The sequence below is a fragment of the Pseudophryne corroboree genome, chromosome 2 (genome assembly GCF_028390025.1).
Source record: "Pseudophryne corroboree isolate aPseCor3 chromosome 2, aPseCor3.hap2, whole genome shotgun sequence".
Classification (NCBI taxonomy): domain Eukaryota; kingdom Metazoa; phylum Chordata; class Amphibia; order Anura; family Myobatrachidae; genus Pseudophryne; species Pseudophryne corroboree.
The window spans coordinates 1,039,801,557-1,039,821,361 of record NC_086445.1 but is presented as its reverse complement, the minus strand read 5'-3'; the positions used below and the strand labels follow the sequence as shown (position 1 = coordinate 1,039,821,361).

The following is a 19,805-nucleotide window of genomic DNA, read 5'->3' as shown; positions in this document are numbered from 1 at the left end:
ACCTACCACTGGGAATAGGAGGCATCACTGAACATGAAGTGCCTCGTGCCTCACTGATGGCACCAGATCCTAGTCGGAGGATAATCTGCTTTTGCCTTGTACACTGGATCAGCGTGACAAATGACTGCCCCTATAGTGTGTAGGAGAAAGGTGCCCTTTAAATCACCTGAAGCTATTTTGGCACCGACATGTCACGTGCGGCCTCACGAGGGGAGCGTCACGATAAGCGCATTTAGTCACTGATGCACCTCGCCAGTCCATGTTTCCTATAGTATAGTGCTCGGTGCCATATTTATGTATAGTACAATGCTCAGTGCTTTATGCATAGTATCATAGGCAAATGCAGGGGGGGTTTCTAGTTGCCCACAATCCCCCTTCTAGGCCACCGACTCAAGTCTTGACCATAATAGCTATATTGTATATTATGCGATTTTACTAGAACTGAGGCAGATTCTCATCCTCTTCTGTATCGCCTCATTTCCAGCCCGGAAGTCTTCTTCCCAGCCCGGTCGCCCGCCCCAGTCTGTGATACCGTCTCCGCCCCCTCCACCCAGCAGGAGCGGGGCCCTGGGAACAGCGACAGTGGCCCGATCCAGCGACCTGCCATACCTGATAGTGGGAGTGGTTCTGGGATCCATCGTACTTCTGATCGTGGCCTTCACCCCAATCTGTCTGTGGAGGGCTTTGTCCAAGCAGAGTAAGTGTCCGCACGGAGCTTCCGGAACTTTCATTTCTGGAACGTTGTCCAGTTTTCACTTATTGTAGAACGTTTCTTAGAGCCGGAGGTTCTAGAGCGCAGAGCGATGTTCTGGCCGCACAACTACTGACACCGTTATTCCTATTTGCAGAACAGACCACGGATATCACGTTCCCCAGTACAGGGATCCTGAACTCTTCCTGCCAGTACACCATGGTGTCCCTGCGAGGAGCTCCCGCTGTCAGCACTATCCCCTGTGCTAATGGCGCCCTGGTGAACGGCGTCGGCCCTTCGGCCAAGCTGGAGTATTCCGGAGAGAAGACGAGAGATTACTGCTCAGGCACCCTGCACAAGGTAAAGGACGGCGCCCCAGATTAGGGCAGACGGGTCAGACGTGCAACATACGTAACACCCCACAATTTTATTGTTCCTTCAAAAGGTTATTTATGTTGGGGAAAGATACAGGATTTAGTTTATTTATGGGATCACTGTGAAGACCATATACAGAAACACGCGCCCTAAGTGATATCTGGAATGATTTACAGTAAGGTGCATTACGTCTAATAACACACAAGCCTGAAGTGATGACATCACAACTCGCTGGTTACAAGGAGTGACGTCAGAGCTCATGCTTATACAGATACTATATACAGCAGTATGCTGCGAGACATCTATAGCCGTATGGGAAATTGCTGATGTTACAGAGCCGGCTCTGGGTTACCAGATACAATATAGACAGAATTACACAACGGGGTGATGTCACAGCCATCTGTAGTCTCTAGAAATATTGAGATGGATTCTCCTTGTGTGTTTGATAACAGGATGAGGCCTGCACATTGCTGGCGGGGAGCGAGCCGGCGTCTCCGGAGCCGACAGACCGTCAGGAGCCCGCAGAGTAAGTTCCTGCGCAGCGTCCTGATCCGAAGTACAAGTCAGCCATGTGTGGTGCGATATACAGCGGGGTCTCTGCGGGTCTGTGATATACAATGGGGTCTCTGCGGGTCTGTGATATACAGCGGGGTCTCTGCGGGTCTGTGATATACAATGGGGTCTCTGCGGGTCTGTGATATACAATGGGGTCTCTGCGGGTCTGTGATATACAATGGGGTCTCTGCGGGTCTGTGATATACAATGGGGTCTCTGCGGGACTGTGATATACAATGGGGTCTCTGCGGGTCTGTGATATACAATGGGGTCTCTGCGGGACTGTGATATACAGCGGGGTCTCTGCGGGTCTGTGATATACAATGGGGTCTCTGCGGGACTGTGATATACAATGGGGTCTCTGCGGGTCTGTGATATACAATGGGGTCTCTGCGGGACTGTGATATACAGCGGGGTCTCTGCGGGTCTGTGATATACAATGGGGTCTCTGCGGGTCTGTGATATACAATGGGGTCTTTGTGGGTGTATGATATATGGGGTCTATGTGGATGTATGATATAATGGGGTGTATGTGGGTGCTATATAGTACAGTGAGGTCTACGCAGGTGTGACTGATATAATGGGGTGTATGTGGGTGTATGATATAATGGGGTGTATGTGGGTGTATGATATAATGGGGTCTATGTGGGCAATATATAGTACAATGGGGTCTACGCAGGGGTGACTGATATAATGGGGTCTGTGTGGGTGTATGATATAATGGGGTGATATAATGGGGTGTATGATATAATGGGGTGTATATGGGTGTATGATATAATGGGGTCTATGTGGGCAATATATAGTACAATGGGGTCTACGCAGGGGTGACTGAGATAATGGGGTCTGTGTGGGTGTATGGTATAATGGGGTGATATAATGGGGTGTATGATATAATGGGGTGTATGTGGGTGTATGATATAATGGGTTGTATGTGGGTGTATGATATAATGAGGTCTATGTGGGTGTATGATATAATGGGGTCTGTGTGGGTAACATAAAGTACAATGGGGTCTACGCAGGGGTGACTGATATAATGGGGGCTTATGCCGCTGTGTTTGTACAAGGGGGTCTCCCCAGCGATGTAGCATGTCCCTTATAGCAGTGCTCATGTGTTTGTACACGGGGTCTCCCCAGCGATGTAGCATGTCTCTTATAGCAGTGCTCATGTGTGTGTACACGGGGGTCTCACCAGCAATGTAGCATGTCTCTTATAGCAGTGCTCATGTGTGTGTACACGGGGTCTCCCCAGCGATGTAGCATGTCCCTTATAGCAGTGCTCATGTGTGTGTACACGGGGGTCTCACCAGCGATGTGGCATGTCCCTTATAGCAGTGCTCATGTGTGTGTACACGGGGGTCTCACCAGCGATGTAGCATGTCCCTTATAGCACTGTTCATGTGTGTGTACACTGGGGTCTCCCCAGCGATGTAGCATGTCTCTTATAGCAGTGCTCATGTGTGTGTACACGGGGGTCTCACCAGTGATGTAGCATGTCCCTTATAGCAGTGCTCATGTGTGTGTACACGGGGTCTCCCCAGCGATGTAGCATGTCCCTTATAGCAGTGCTCATGTGTGTGTACACGGGGGTCTCCCCAGCGATGTAGCATGTCTCTTATAGCAGTGCTCATGTGTGTGTACACGGGGTCTCCCCAGCGATGTAGCATGTCCCTTATAGCAGTGCTCATGTGTGTGTACACGGGGGTCTCACCAGCGATGTGGCATGTCCCTTATAGCAGTGCTCATGTGTGTGTACACGGGGTCTCCCCAGTGATGTAGCATGTCCCTTATAGCAGTGCTCATGTATTTGTACACGGGGTCTCCCCAGCGATGTAGCATGTCTCTTATAGCAGTGCTCATGTGTGTGTACACGGGGGTCTCACCAGCGATGTAGCATGTCCCTTATAGCAGTGCTCATGTGTGTGTACATGGGGGTCTCCCCAGCGATGTAGCATGTCCCTTATAGCAGTGCTCATGTGTGTGTACACGGGGGTCTCCCCAGCGATGTAGCATGTCTCTTATAGCAGTGCTCATGTGTGTGTACACGGGGGTCTCCCCAGCGATGTAGCATGTCTCTTATAGCAGTGCTCATGTGTGTGTACACGGGGGTCTCACCAGCGATGTAGCATGTCTCTTATAGCAGTGCTCATGTGTGTGTACACGGGGGTCTCACCAGCGATGTAGCATGTCCCTTATAGCAGTGCTCATGTGTGTGTACACGGGGGTCTCACCAGCGATGTAGCATGTCCCTTATAGCAGTGCTCATGTGTGTGTACACGGGGGTCTCCCCAGTGATGTAGCATGTCCCTTATAGCAGTGCTCATGTGTGTGTACACGGGGGTCTCACCAGCGATGTAGCATGTCCCTTATAGCAGTGCTCATGTGTGTGTACACGGGGGTCTCACCAGCGATGTAGCATGTCCCTTATAGCAGTGCTCATGTGTGTGTACACGGGGGTCTCACCAGCGATGTAGCATGTCTCTTATAGCAGTGCTCATGTGTGTGTACACGGGGGTCTCACCAGCGATGTAGCATGTCCCTTATAGCAGTGCTCATGTGTGTGTACACGGGGGTCTCAGCAGCGATGTAGCATGTCTCTTATAGCAGTGCTCATGTATTTGTACACGGGGTCTCCCCAGCGATGTAGCATGTCTCTTATAGCAGTGCTCATGTGTGTGTACACGGGGTCTCCCCAGCGATGTAGCATGTCCCTTATAGCAGTGCTCATGTGTGTGTACACGGGGGTCTCCCCAGCGATGTAGCATGTCCCTTATAGCAGTGCTCATGCGTGTGTACACGGGGGTCTCACCAGTGATGTAGCATGTCCCTTATAGCAGTGCTCATGTGTGTGTACACGGGGGTCTCCCCAGCGATGTAGAATGTCTCTTATAGCAGTGCTCATGTGTGTGTACACGGGGGTCTCACCAGCGATGTAGCATGTCCCTTATAGCAGTGCTCATGTGTGTGTACACGGGGGTCTCACCAGCGATGTAGCATGTCTCTTATAGCAGTGCTCATGTGTGTGTACACGGGGTCTCCCCAGCGATGTAGCATGTCCCTTATAGCAGTGCTCATGTGTGTGTACACGGGGGTCTCACCAGCGATGTAGCATGTCTCTTATAGCAGTGCTCATGTGTGTGTACACGGGGGTCTCACCAGCGATGTAGCATATCCCTTATAGCAGTGCTCATGTGTGTGTACACGGGGGTCTCACCAGCGATGTAGCATGTCCCTTATAGCAGTGCTCATGTGTGTGTACACGGGGGTCTCACCAGCGATGTAGCATGTCCCTTATAGCAGTGCTCATGTGTGTGTACACGGGGGTCTCCCCAGCGATGTAGCATGTCCCTTATAGCAGTGCTCATGTGTGTGTACACGGGGGTCTCCCCAGCGATGTAGCATGTCCCTTATAGCAGTGCTCATGTGTGTGTACACGGGGTCTCCCCAGCGATGTAGCATGTCCCTTATAGCAGTGCTCATGTGTGTGTACACGGGGGTCTCCCCAGCGATGTAGCATGTCCCTTATAGCAGTGCTCATGTGTGTGTACACGGGGTCTCACCAGCGATGTAGCATGTCCCTTATAGCAGTGCTCATGTGTGTGTACACGGGGGTCTCCCCAGCGATGTAGCATGTCCCTTATAGCAGTGCTCATGTGTGTGTACACGGGGGTCTCACCAGCGATGTAGCATGTCTCTTATAGCAGTGCTCATGTGTGTGTACACGGGGGTCTCACCAGCGATGTAGCATGTCTCTTATAGCAGTGCTCATGTGTGTGTACACGGGGCTCTCACCAGCGATGTAGCATGTCTCTTATAGCAGTGCTCATGTGTGTGTACACGGGGGTCTCACCAGCGATGTAGCATGTCTCTTATAGCAGTGCTCATGTGTGTGTACACGGGGGTCTCCCCAGCGATGTAGCATGTCCCTTATAGCAGTGCTCATGTGTGTGTACACGGGGTCTCCCCAGCGATGTAGCATGTCCCTTATAGCAGTGCTCATGTGTGTGTACACGGGGGTCTCCCCAGCGATGTAGCATGTCTCTTATAGCAGTGCTCATGTGTGTGTACACGGGGGTCTCACCAGCGATGTAGCATGTCTCTTATAGCAGTGCTCATGTGTGTGTACACGGGGGTCTCACCAGCGATGTAGCATGTCCCTTATAGCAGTGCTCATGTGTGTGTACACGGGGTCTCCCCAGCGATGTAGCATGTCCCTTATAGCAGTGCTCATGTATTTGTACACGGGGTCTCCCCAGCGATGTAGCATGTCTCTTATAGCAGTGCTCATGTGTGTGTACACGGGGGTCTCCCCAGCGATGTAGAATGTCTCTTATAGCAGTGCTCATGTGTGTGTACACGGGGGTCTCACCAGCGATGTAGCATGTCTCTTATAGCAGTGCTCATGTGTGTGTACATGGGGGTCTCCCTAGCGATGTAGAATGTCTCTTATAGCAGTGCTCATGTGTGTGTACACGGGGGTCTCACCAGCGATGTAGCATGTCCCTTATAGCAGTGCTCATGTGTGTGTACACGGGGGTCTCACCAGCGATGTAGCATGTCTCTTATAGCAGTGCTCATGTGTGTGTACACAGGGTCTCCCCAGCGATGTAGCATGTCTCTTATAGCAGTGCTCATGTGTGTGTACACGGGGGTCTCCCCAGCGATGTAGCATGTCTCTTATAGCAGTGCTCATGTGTGTGTACACGGTGGTCTCACCAGCGATGTAGCATGTCTCTTATAGCAGTGCTCATGTGTGTGTACACGGGGGTCTCACCAGCGATGTAGCATGTCCCTTATAGCAGTGCTCATGTGTGTGTACATGGGGGTCTCCCCAGCGATGTAGCATGTCTCTTATAGCAGTGCTCATGTGTGTGTACACGGGGGTCTCCCCAGCGATGTAGCATGTCTCTTATAGCAGTGCTCATGTGTGTGTACACGGGGGTCTCCCCAGCGATGTAGCATGTCCCTTATAGCAGTGCTCATGTGTGTGTACACGGAGGTCTCCCCAGTGATGTAGCATGTCCCTTATAGCAGTGCTCATGTGTGTGTACACGGGGGTCTCACCAGCGATGTAGCATGTCTCTTATAGCAGTGCTCATGTGTGTGTACACGGGGGTCTCAGCAGCGATGTAGCATGTCCCTTATAGCAGTGCTCATGTGTGTGTACACGGGGGTCTCACCAGCGATGTAGCATGTCCCTTATAGCAGTGCTCATGTGTGTGTACACGGGGGTCTCACCAGCGATGTAGCATGTCCCTTATAGAAGTGCTCATGTGTGTGTACACGGGGGTCTCACCAGCGATGTAGCATGTCCCTTATAGCAGTGCTCATGTGTGTGTACACGGAGGTCTCCCCAGTGATGTAGCATGTCTCTTATAGCAGTGCTCATGTGTGTGTACACTGGGGTCTCCCCAGCGATGTAGCATGTCCCTTATAGCAGTGCTCATGTGTGTGTACACGGGGGTCTCCCCAGCGATGTAGCATGTCTCTTATAGCAGTGCTCATGTGTGTGTACACGGGGGTCTCACCAGCGATGTAGCATGTCTCTTATAGCAGTGCTCATGTGTGTGTACACGGGGGTCTCACCAGCGATGTAGCATGTCCCTTATAGCAGTGCTCATGTGTGTGTACACGGGGTCTCCCCAGCGATGTAGCATGTCCCTTATAGCAGTGCTCATGTATTTGTACACGGGGTCTCCCCAGCGATGTAGCATGTCTCTTATAGCAGTGCTCATGTGTGTGTACACGGGGTCTCCCCAGCGATGTAGCATGTCTCTTATAGCAGTGCTCATGTGTGTGTACACGGGGTCTCCCCAGCGATGTAGCATGTCCCTTATAGCAGTGCTCATGTATTTGTACACGGGGTCTCCCCAGCGATGTAGCATGTCTCTTATAGCAGTGCTCATGTGTGTGTACACGGGGGTCTCCCCAGCGATGTAGAATGTCTCTTATAGCAGTGCTCATGTGTGTGTACACGGGGGTCTCACCAGCGATGTAGCATGTCCCTTATAGCAGTGCTCATGTGTGTGTACACGGGGGTCTCCCCAGCGATGTAGCATGTCCCTTATAGCAGTGCTCATGTGTGTGTACACGGGGTCTCCCCAGCGATGTAGCATGTCCCTTATAGCAGTGCTCATGTGTGTGTACACGGGGGTCTCCCCAGCGATGTAGCATGTCCCTTATAGCAGTGCTCATGTGTGTGTACACGGGGGTCTCACCAGCGATGTAGCATGTCCCTTACAGCAGTGCTCATGTGTGTGTACACGGGGTCTCCCCAGCGATGTAGCATGTCCCTTATAGCAGTGCTCATGTATTTGTACACGGGGTCTCCCCAGCGATGTAGCATGTCTCTTATAGCAGTGCTCATGTGTGTGTACACGGGGGTCTCCCCAGCGATGTAGAATGTCTCTTATAGCAGTGCTCATGTGTGTGTACACGGGGGTCTCACCAGCGATGTAGCATGTCCCTTATAGCAGTGCTCATGTGTGTGTACACGGGGGTCTCCCCAGTGATGTAGCATGTCTCTTATAGCAGTGCTCATGTGTGTGTACACGGGGTCTCCCCAGCGATGTAGCATGTCTCTTATAGCAGTGCTCATGTGTGTGTACACTGGGGTCTCCCCAGCGATGTAGCATGTCCCTTATAGCAGTGCTCATGTGTGTGTACACGGGGGTCTCCCCAGCGATGTAGCATGTCTCTTATAGCAGTGCTCATGTGTGTGTACACGGGGGTCTCACCAGCGATGTAGCATGTCTCTTATAGCAGTGCTCATGTGTGTGTACACGGGGGTCTCACCAGCGATGTAACATGTCCCTTATAGCAGTGCTCATGTGTGTGTACACGGGGTCTCCCCAGCGATGTAGCATGTCCCTTATAGCAGTGCTCATGTATTTGTACACGGGGTCTCCCCAGCGATGTAGCATGTCCCTTATAGCAGTGCTCATGTGTGTGTACACGGGGGTCTCCCCAGCGATGTAGAATGTCTCTTATAGCAGTGCTCATGTGTGTGTACACGGGGGTCTCACCAGCGATGTAGCATGTCCCTTATAGCAGTGCTCATGTGTGTGTACACGGGGGTCTCACCAGCGATGTAGCATGTCTCTTATAGCAGTGCTCATGTGTGTGTACACGGGGTCTCCCCAGCGATGTAGCATGTCTCTTATAGCAGTGCTCATGTGTGTGTACACTGGGGTCTCCCCAGCGATGTAGCATGTCCCTTATAGCAGTGCTCATGTGTGTGTACACGGGGGTCTCCCCAGCGATGTAGCATGTCTCTTATAGCAGTGCTCATGTGTGTGTACACGGGGGTCTCACCAGCGATGTAGCATGTCTCTTATAGCAGTGCTCATGTGTGTGTACACGGGGGTCTCACCAGCGATGTAGCATGTCCCTTATAGCAGTGCTCATGTGTGTGTACACGGGGTCTCCCCAGCGATGTAGCATGTCCCTTATAGCAGTGCTCATGTATTTGTACACGGGGTCTCCCCAGCGATGTAGCATGTCTCTTATAGCAGTGCTCATGTGTGTGTACACGGGGGTCTCACCAGCAATGTAGCATGTCTCTTATAGCAGTGCTCATGTGTGTGTACACGGGGTCTCCCCAGCGATGTAGCATGTCCCTTATAGCAGTGCTCATGTGTGTGTACACGGGGGTCTCACCAGCGATGTGGCATGTCCCTTATAGCAGTGCTCATGTGTGTGTACACGGGGGTCTCACCAGCGATGTAGCATGTCCCTTATAGCACTGTTCATGTGTGTGTACACTGGGGTCTCCCCAGCGATGTAGCATGTCTCTTATAGCAGTGCTCATGTGTGTGTACACAGGGGTCTCACCAGTGATGTAGCATGTCTCTTATAGCAGTGCTCATGTGTGTGTACACGGGGTCTCCCCAGCGATGTAGCATGTCCCTTATAGCAGTGCTCATGTGTGTGTACACGGGGGTCTCCCCAGCGATGTAGCATGTCTCTTATAGCAGTGCTCATGTGTGTGTACACGGGGTCTCCCCAACGATGTAGCATGTCCCTTATAGCAGTGCTCATGTGTGTGTACACGGGGGTCTCACCAGCGATGTGGCATGTCCCTTATAGCAGTGCTCATGTGTGTGTACACGGGGTCTCCCCAGTGATGTAGCATGTCCCTTATAGCAGTGCTCATGTATTTGTACACGGGGTCTCCCCAGCGATGTAGCATGTCTCTTATAGCAGTGCTCATGTGTGTGTACACGGGGGTCTCACCAGCGATGTAGCATGTCCCTTATAGCAGTGCTCATGTGTGTGTACATGGGGGTCTCCCCAGCGATGTAGCATGTCCCTTATAGCAGTGCTCATGTGTGTGTACACGGGGGTCTCCCCAGCGATGTAGCATGTCTCTTATAGCAGTGCTCATGTGTGTGTACACGGGGGTCTCCCCAGCGATGTAGCATGTCTCTTATAGCAGTGCTCATGTGTGTGTACACGGGGGTCTCACCAGCGATGTAGCATGTCTCTTATAGCAGTGCTCATGTGTGTGTACACGGGGGTCTCACCAGCGATGTAGCATGTCCCTTATAGCAGTGCTCATGTGTGTGTACACGGGGGTCTCACCAGCGATGTAGCATGTCCCTTATAGCAGTGCTCATGTGTGTGTACACGGGGGTCTCCCCAGCGATGTAGCATGTCCCTTATAGCAGTGCTCATGTGTGTGTACACGGGGGTCTCACCAGCGATGTAGCATGTCCCTTATAGCAGTGCTCATGTGTGTGTACACGGGGGTCTCACCAGCGATGTAGCATGTCCCTTATAGCAGTGCTCATGTGTGTGTACACGGGGGTCTCACCAGCGATGTAGCATGTCTCTTATAGCAGTGCTCATGTGTGTGTACACGGGGGTCTCACCAGCGATGTAGCATGTCCCTTATAGCAGTGCTCATGTGTGTGTACACGGGGGTCTCAGCAGCGATGTAGCATGTCTCTTATAGCAGTGCTCATGTATTTGTACACGGGGTCTCCCCAGCGATGTAGCATGTCTCTTATAGCAGTGCTCATGTGTGTGTACACGGGGTCTCCCCAGCGATGTAGCATGTCCCTTATAGCAGTGCTCATGTGTGTGTACACGGGGGTCTCCCCAGCGATGTAGCATGTCCCTTATAGCAGTGCTCATGCGTGTGTACACGGGGGTCTCACCAGTGATGTAGCATGTCCCTTATAGCAGTGCTCATGTGTGTGTACATGGGGGTCTCCCCAGCGATGTAGCATGTCTCTTATAGCAGTGCTCATGTGTGTGTACACGGGGGTCTCCCCAGCGATGTAGCATGTCTCTTATAGCAGTGCTCATGTGTGTGTACACGGGGGTCTCCCCAGCGATGTAGCATGTCCCTTATAGCAGTGCTCATGTATTTGTACACGGGGTCTCCCCAGCGATGTAGCATGTCTCTTATAGCAGTGCTCATGTGTGTGTACACGGGGGTCTCACCAGCGATGTAGCATGTCTCTTATAGCAGTGCTCATGTGTGTGTACACGGGGGTCTCACCAGCGATGTAGCATGTCCCTTATAGCAGTGCTCATGTGTGTGTACACGGGGGTCTCACCAGCGATGTAGCATGTCTCTTATAGCAGTGCTCATGTGTGTGTACACGGGGGTCTCACCAGCGATGTAGCATATCCCTTATAGCAGTGCTCATGTGTGTGTACACGGGGGTCTCACCAGCGATGTAGCATGTCCCTTATAGCAGTGCTCATGTGTGTGTACACGGGGGTCTCACCAGCGATGTAGCATGTCCCTTATAGCAGTGCTCATGTGTGTGTACACGGGGGTCTCCCCAGCGATGTAGCATGTCCCTTATAGCAGTGCTCATGTGTGTGTACACGGGGGTCTCCCCAGCGATGTAGCATGTCCCTTATAGCAGTGCTCATGTGTGTGTACACGGGGTCTCCCCAGCGATGTAGCATGTCCCTTATAGCAGTGCTCATGTGTGTGTACACGGGGGTCTCCCCAGCGATGTAGCATGTCTCTTATAGCAGTGCTCATGTGTGTGTACACGGGGTCTCCCCAGCGATGTAGCATGTCCCTTATAGCAGTGCTCATGTGTGTGTACACGGGGTCTCACCAGCGATGTAGCATGTCCCTTATAGCAGTGCTCATGTGTGTGTACACGGGGGTCTCCCCAGCGATGTAGCATGTCCCTTATAGCAGTGCTCATGTGTGTGTACACGGGGGTCTCACCAGCGATGTAGCATGTCTCTTATAGCAGTGCTCATGTGTGTGTACACGGGGGTCTCACCAGCGATGTAGCATGTCTCTTATAGCAGTGCTCATGTGTGTGTACACGGGGCTCTCACCAGCGATGTAGCATGTCTCTTATAGCAGTGCTCATGTGTGTGTACACGGGGGTCTCACCAGCGATGTAGCATGTCTCTTATAGCAGTGCTCATGTGTGTGTACACGGGGGTCTCCCCAGCGATGTAGCATGTCCCTTATAGCAGTGCTCATGTGTGTGTACACGGGGTCTCCCCAGCGATGTAGCATGTCCCTTATAGCAGTGCTCATGTGTGTGTACACGGGGGTCTCCCCAGCGATGTAGCATGTCTCTTATAGCAGTGCTCATGTGTGTGTACACGGGGGTCTCACCAGCGATGTAGCATGTCTCTTATAGCAGTGCTCATGTGTGTGTACACGGGGGTCTCACCAGCGATGTAGCATGTCCCTTATAGCAGTGCTCATGTGTGTGTACACGGGGTCTCCCCAGCGATGTAGCATGTCCCTTATAGCAGTGCTCATGTATTTGTACACGGGGTCTCCCCAGCGATGTAGCATGTCTCTTATAGCAGTGCTCATGTGTGTGTACACGGGGGTCTCCCCAGCGATGTAGAATGTCTCTTATAGCAGTGCTCATGTGTGTGTACACGGGGGTCTCACCAGCGATGTAGCATGTCTCTTATAGCAGTGCTCATGTGTGTGTACATGGGGGTCTCCCTAGCGATGTAGAATGTCTCTTATAGCAGTGCTCATGTGTGTGTACACGGGGGTCTCACCAGCGATGTAGCATGTCCCTTATAGCAGTGCTCATGTGTGTGTACACGGGGGTCTCACCAGCGATGTAGCATGTCTCTTATAGCAGTGCTCATGTGTGTGTACACAGGGTCTCCCCAGCGATGTAGCATGTCTCTTATAGCAGTGCTCATGTGTGTGTACACGGGGGTCTCCCCAGCGATGTAGCATGTCTCTTATAGCAGTGCTCATGTGTGTGTACACGGTGGTCTCACCAGCGATGTAGCATGTCTCTTATAGCAGTGCTCATGTGTGTGTACACGGGGGTCTCACCAGCGATGTAGCATGTCCCTTATAGCAGTGCTCATGTGTGTGTACATGGGGGTCTCCCCAGCGATGTAGCATGTCTCTTATAGCAGTGCTCATGTGTGTGTACACGGGGGTCTCCCCAGCGATGTAGCATGTCTCTTATAGCAGTGCTCATGTGTGTGTACACGGGGGTCTCCCCAGCGATGTAGCATGTCCCTTATAGCAGTGCTCATGTGTGTGTACACGGAGGTCTCCCCAGTGATGTAGCATGTCCCTTATAGCAGTGCTCATGTGTGTGTACACGGGGGTCTCACCAGCGATGTAGCATGTCTCTTATAGCAGTGCTCATGTGTGTGTACACGGGGGTCTCAGCAGCGATGTAGCATGTCCCTTATAGCAGTGCTCATGTGTGTGTACACGGGGGTCTCACCAGCGATGTAGCATGTCCCTTATAGCAGTGCTCATGTGTGTGTACACGGGGGTCTCACCAGCGATGTAGCATGTCCCTTATAGAAGTGCTCATGTGTGTGTACACGGGGGTCTCACCAGCGATGTAGCATGTCCCTTATAGCAGTGCTCATGTGTGTGTACACGGAGGTCTCCCCAGTGATGTAGCATGTCTCTTATAGCAGTGCTCATGTGTGTGTACACGGGGTCTCACCAGCGATGTAGCATGTCCCTTATAGCAGTGCTCATGTGTGTGTACACGGGGGTCTCACCAGCGATGTAGCATGTCTCTTATAGCAGTGCTCATGTGTGTGTACACGGGGTCTCCCCAGTGATGTAGCATGTCTCTTATAGCAGTGCTCATGTGTGTGTACACGGGGTCTCCCCAGCGATGTAGCATGTCTCTTATAGCAGTGCTCATGTGTGTGTACACGGGGTCTCCCCAGCGATGTAGCATGTCCCTTATAGCAGTGCTCATGTATTTGTACACGGGGTCTCCCCAGCGATGTAGCATGTCTCTTATAGCAGTGCTCATGTGTGTGTACACGGGGGTCTCCCCAGCGATGTAGAATGTCTCTTATAGCAGTGCTCATGTGTGTGTACACGGGGGTCTCACCAGCGATGTAGCATGTCCCTTATAGCAGTGCTCATGTGTGTGTACACGGGGGTCTCCCCAGCGATGTAGCATGTCCCTTATAGCAGTGCTCATGTGTGTGTACACGGGGTCTCCCCAGCGATGTAGCATGTCCCTTATAGCAGTGCTCATGTGTGTGTACACGGGGGTCTCCCCAGCGATGTAGCATGTCCCTTATAGCAGTGCTCATGTGTGTGTACACGGGGGTCTCACCAGCGATGTAGCATGTCCCTTACAGCAGTGCTCATGTGTGTGTACACGGGGTCTCCCCAGCGATGTAGCATGTCCCTTATAGCAGTGCTCATGTATTTGTACACGGGGTCTCCCCAGCGATGTAGCATGTCTCTTATAGCAGTGCTCATGTGTGTGTACACGGGGGTCTCCCCAGCGATGTAGAATGTCTCTTATAGCAGTGCTCATGTGTGTGTACACGGGGGTCTCACCAGCGATGTAGCATGTCCCTTATAGCAGTGCTCATGTGTGTGTACACGGGGGTCTCCCCAGTGATGTAGCATGTCTCTTATAGCAGTGCTCATGTGTGTGTACACGGGGTCTCCCCAGCGATGTAGCATGTCTCTTATAGCAGTGCTCATGTGTGTGTACACTGGGGTCTCCCCAGCGATGTAGCATGTCCCTTATAGCAGTGCTCATGTGTGTGTACACGGGGGTCTCCCCAGCGATGTAGCATGTCTCTTATAGCAGTGCTCATGTGTGTGTACACGGGGGTCTCACCAGCGATGTAGCATGTCTCTTATAGCAGTGCTCATGTGTGTGTACACGGGGGTCTCACCAGCGATGTAACATGTCCCTTATAGCAGTGCTCATGTGTGTGTACACGGGGTCTCCCCAGCGATGTAGCATGTCCCTTATAGCAGTGCTCATGTATTTGTACACGGGGTCTCCCCAGCGATGTAGCATGTCCCTTATAGCAGTGCTCATGTGTGTGTACACGGGGGTCTCCCCAGCGATGTAGAATGTCTCTTATAGCAGTGCTCATGTGTGTGTACACGGGGGTCTCACCAGCGATGTAGCATGTCCCTTATAGCAGTGCTCATGTGTGTGTACACGGGGGTCTCACCAGCGATGTAGCATGTCTCTTATAGCAGTGCTCATGTGTGTGTACACGGGGTCTCCCCAGCGATGTAGCATGTCTCTTATAGCAGTGCTCATGTGTGTGTACACTGGGGTCTCCCCAGCGATGTAGCATGTCCCTTATAGCAGTGCTCATGTGTGTGTACACGGGGGTCTCCCCAGCGATGTAGCATGTCTCTTATAGCAGTGCTCATGTGTGTGTACACGGGGGTCTCACCAGCGATGTAGCATGTCTCTTATAGCAGTGCTCATGTGTGTGTACACGGGGGTCTCACCAGCGATGTAGCATGTCCCTTATAGCAGTGCTCATGTGTGTGTACACGGGGTCTCCCCAGCGATGTAGCATGTCCCTTATAGCAGTGCTCATGTATTTGTACACGGGGTCTCCCCAGCGATGTAGCATGTCTCTTATAGCAGTGCTCATGTGTGTGTACACGGGGGTCTCACCAGCGATGTAGCATGTCTCTTATAGCAGTGCTCATGTGTGTGTACACGGGGGTCTCACCAGCGATGTAGCATGTCCCTTATAGCAGTGCTCATGTGTGTGTACATGGGGGTCTCCCCAGCGATGTAGCATGTCTCTTATAGCAGTGCTCATGTGTGTGTACACGGGGGTCTCCCCAGCGATGTAGCATGTCTCTTATAGCAGTGCTCATGTGTGTGTACACGGGGGTCTCCCCAGCGATGTAGCATGTCCCTTATAGCAGTGCTCATGTGTGTGTACACGGAGGTCTCCCCAGTGATGTAGCATGTCCCTTATAGCAGTGCTCATGTGTGTGTACACGGGGGTCTCACCAGCGATGTAGCATGTCTCTTATAGCAGTGCTCATGTGTGTGTACACGGGGGTCTCAGCAGCGATGTAGCATGTCCCTTATAGCAGTGCTCATGTGTGTGTACACGGGGGTCTCACCAGCGATGTAGCATGTCCCTTATAGCAGTGCTCATGTGTGTGTACACGGGGGTCTCACCAGCGATGTAGCATGTCCCTTATAGAAGTGCTCATGTGTGTGTACACGGGGGTCTCACCAGCGATGTAGCATGTCCCTTATAGCAGTGCTCATGTGTGTGTACACGGGGGTCTCACCAGCGATGTAGAATGTCTCTTATAGCAGTGCTCATGTGTGTGTACACGGAGGTCTCCCCAGTGATGTAGCATGTCTCTTATAGCAGTGCTCATGTGTGTGTACACGGGGGTCTCACCAGTGATGTAGCATGTCTCTTATAGCAGTGCTCATGTGTGTGTACACGGGGTCTCCCCAGTGATGTAGCATGTCTCTTATAGCAGTGCTCATGTGTGTGTACACGGGGGTCTCACCAGTGATGTAGCATGTCCCTTATAGCAGTGCTCATGTGTGTGTACACGGGGGTCTCACCAGCGATGTAGAATGTCTCTTATAGCAGTGCTCATGTGTGTGTACACAGGGGTCTCACCAGTGATGTAGCATGTCTCTTATAGCAGTGCTCATGTGTGTGTACACGGGGGTCTCACCAGCAATGTAGCATGTCTCTTATAGCAGTGCTCATGTGTGTGTACACGGGGTCTCCCCAGTGATGTAGCATGTCTCTTATAGCAGTGCTCATGTGTGTGTACACGGGGGTCTCACCAGCGATGTAGCATGTCCCTTATAGCAGTGCTCATGTGTGTGTACACGGGGTCTCCCCAGTGATGTAGCATGTCCCTTATAGCAGTGCTCATGTGTTGTTATCCAGGTGTTACCAGCCGCAGAGCAGTGAGATGACCGCACTGTGCGACCTGTACGAATCTCATGAGAGACCTGATCCCTACACAAACGTCTCTGAGGACCCGGCCACGGCGCCCGCACCAACTGTATGCCAAGGTACTAAGTCACACTGACATGTCCGTGCTGATATAGGGCAGGATTCAGTGGGGGACACAATGCCGATGTTTGCGCAGTTCATTGATTTTTATTGTATTGTGAATACGTCAGAGGTGTACTGCGGACCCTGAGGATTTATGTGTGAGTGACAAGTAGTGAGCGTGTGTGGGAGGTAACGGGGAGTGGCTAGTCAGTAGTGAGCGTGTGCGGGAGGTAACGGGGAGTGGCTAGTCAGTAGTGAGCGTGTGCGGGAGGTAACGGGGAGTGGCTAGTCAGTAGTGAGCGTGTGTGGGAGGTAACGGGGAGTGGCTAGTCAGTAGTGAGCGTGTGCGGGAGGTAACGGGGAGTGGCTAGTCAGTAGTGAGCGTGTGCGAGGTAACAGGGGAGTGGCTAGTCAGTAGTGAGCGTGTGGAAGGTAACAGGGGAGTGGCTAGTCAGTAGTGAGCGTGTGGGAGGTAACAGGGGAGTGGCTAGTCAGTAGTGAGTGTGTGTGGGAGGTAACGGGGAGTGGCTAGTCAGTAGTCAGCGTGTGTGGGCGGTAACGGGGAGTGGCTAGTCAGTAGTGAGCGTGTGTGGGAGGTAACGGGGAGTGGCTAATCAGTAGTGAGTGTGTGGGAGGTAACAGGGGAGTGGCTAGTCAGTAGTGAGCGTGTGTGGGAGGTAACGGGGAGTGGCTAGTCAGTAGGTAGTGTGTGGGAGGTAACAGGGGAGTGGCTAGTCAGTAGTGAGCGTGTGTGGGAGGTAACGGGGAGTGGCTAGTCAGTAGTCAGCGTATGTGGGCGGTAACGGGGAGTGGCTAGTCAGTAGTGAGCGTGTGTGGGAGGTAACGGGGAGTGGCTAGTCAGTAGTGAGTGTGTGTACGGGGGGAGTGGCTAGTCAGTAGTGAGCGTGTGTGGGATGTAACGGGGAGTGGCTAGTCAGTAGTGAGTGTGTGGGAGGTAACAGGGGAGTGGCTAGTCAGTAGTGAGTGTGTGTGGGATGTAACGGGGAGTGCTAGTCAGTAGTGAGTGTGTGTACGGGGGGAGTGGCTAGTCAGTAGTGAGCGTGTGTGGGATGTAACGGGGAGTGACTAGTCAGTAGTGAGTGTGTGGGAGGTAACAGGGGAGTGGCTAGTCAGTAGTGAGTGTGTGTGCGATGTAACGCGGAATGGCTAGTCAGTAGTGAGTGTGTGTACGGGGGGAATGGCTAGTCAGTAGTGAGGGTGTGTGGGATGTAACGGGGAGTGGCTAGTCAGTAGTGAATGTGTGGGAGGTAACAGGGGAGTGGCTAGTCAGTAATCAGCGTGTGTGGGAAGTAATGGGTCTATGGCTAGTCAGTAGTGAGCGTGTGTGGGAGGTAACGGGGGAGTGGCTAGTCAGTAGTAAGCATGTGTGGGAGGTAACTGGGGACTGGCTAGTCAGTAGTGAGCGTGTGTGCGGGAGAACTGGCTAGTGAGTATTAAGCGTGTGTACGGGGGGAGTGGCTAGTCAGTAGTGAGTGTGTGTGGGATGTAACGGGGAGTGGCTAGTCAGTAGTGAGTGTGTGTACGGGGGGAGTGGCTAGTCAGTAGTGAGCGTGTGCGGGAGGTAACAGGGAGTGGCTAGTCAGTAGTGAGTGTGTGGGAGGTAACAGGGGAGTGGCTAGTCAGTAGTGAGCGTGTGCGGGAGGTAACGGGGAGTGGCTAGTCAGTAGTGAGCGTGTGCGGGAGGTAACGGGGAGTGGCTAGTCAGTAGTGAGCATGTGTGGGAGGTAACGGGGAGTGGCTAGTCAGTAGTGAGCGTGTGCGAGGTAACAGGGGAGTGGCTAGTCAGTAGTGAGCGTGTGGAAGGTAACAGGGGAGTGGCTAGTCAGTAGTGAGTGTGTGTGGGAGGTAACGGGGAGTGGCTAGTCAGTAGTCAGCGTGTGTGGGCGGTAACGGGGAGTGGCTAGTCAGTAGTGAGCGTGTGTGGGAGGTAACGGGGAGTGGCTAATCAGTAGTGAGTGTGTGGGAGGTAACAGGGGAGTGGCTAGTCAGTAGTGAGCGTGTGTGGGAGGTAACGGGGAGTGGCTAGTCAGTAGGTAGTGTGTGGGAGGTAACAGGGGAGTGGCTAGTCAGTAGTGAGCATGTGTGGGAGGTAACGGGGAGTGGCTAGTCAGTAGTCAGCGTATGTGGGCGGTAACGGGGAGTGGCTAGTCAGTAGTGAGCGTGTGTGGGAGGTAACGGGGAGTGGCTAGTCAGTAGTGAGTGTGTGTACGGGGGGAGTGGCTAGTCAGAAGTGAGCGTGTGTGGGATGTAACGGGGAGTGGCTAGTCAGTAGTGAGTGTGTGGGAGGTAACAGGGGAGTGGCTAGTCAGTAGTGAGTGTGTGTGGGATGTAACGGGGAGTGCTAGTCAGTAGTGAGTGTGTGTACGGGGGGAGTGGCTAGTCAGTAGTGAGCGTGTGTGGGATGTAACGGGGAGTGACTAGTCAGTAGTGAGTGTGTGGGAGGTAACAGGGGAGTGGCTAGTCAGTAGTGAGTGTGTGTGCGATGTAACGCGGAATGGCTAGTCAGTAGTGAGTGTGTGTACGGGGGGAATGGCTAGTCAGTAGTGAGGGTGTGTGGGATGTAACGGGGAGTGGCTAGTCAGTAGTGAATGTGTGGGAGGTAACAGGGGAGTGGCTAGTCAGTAATCAGCGTGTGTGGGAAGTAATGGGTCTATGGCTAGTCAGTAGTGAGCGTGTGTGGGAGGTAACGGGGGAGTGGCTAGTCAGTAGTAAGCATGTGTGGGAGGTAACTGGGGACTGGCTAGTCAGTAGTGAGCGTGTGTGCGGGAGAACTGGCTAGTGAGTATTAAGCGTGTGTACGGGGGGAGTGGCTAGTCAGTAGTGAGTGTGTGTGGGATGTAACGGGGAGTGGCTAGTCAGTAGTGAGTGTGTGTACGGGGGGAGTGGCTAGTCAGTA

At 52.7% G+C, this 19,805-nt stretch overlaps 1 protein-coding gene across 6 annotated transcripts in view; it reads left to right on the top strand.

Annotated features, from left to right (window-relative positions):
• Nucleotides 1–19,805, top strand: part of BOC (BOC cell adhesion associated, oncogene regulated) — a 266,459-nt gene that overhangs the window by 243,142 nt on the left and 3,512 nt on the right. For all 6 annotated transcript variants that reach the window (XM_063956822.1, XM_063956819.1, XM_063956818.1 and 3 more), the window contains 4 exons: nucleotides 485–697; nucleotides 849–1,051; nucleotides 1,519–1,592; nucleotides 16,778–16,905. In XM_063956822.1, coding sequence (XP_063812892.1) covers nucleotides 485–697; nucleotides 849–1,051; nucleotides 1,519–1,592; nucleotides 16,778–16,905 — 618 coding nt within the window. The remainder of the gene's footprint in view (nucleotides 1–484; nucleotides 698–848; nucleotides 1,052–1,518; nucleotides 1,593–16,777; nucleotides 16,906–19,805) is intronic.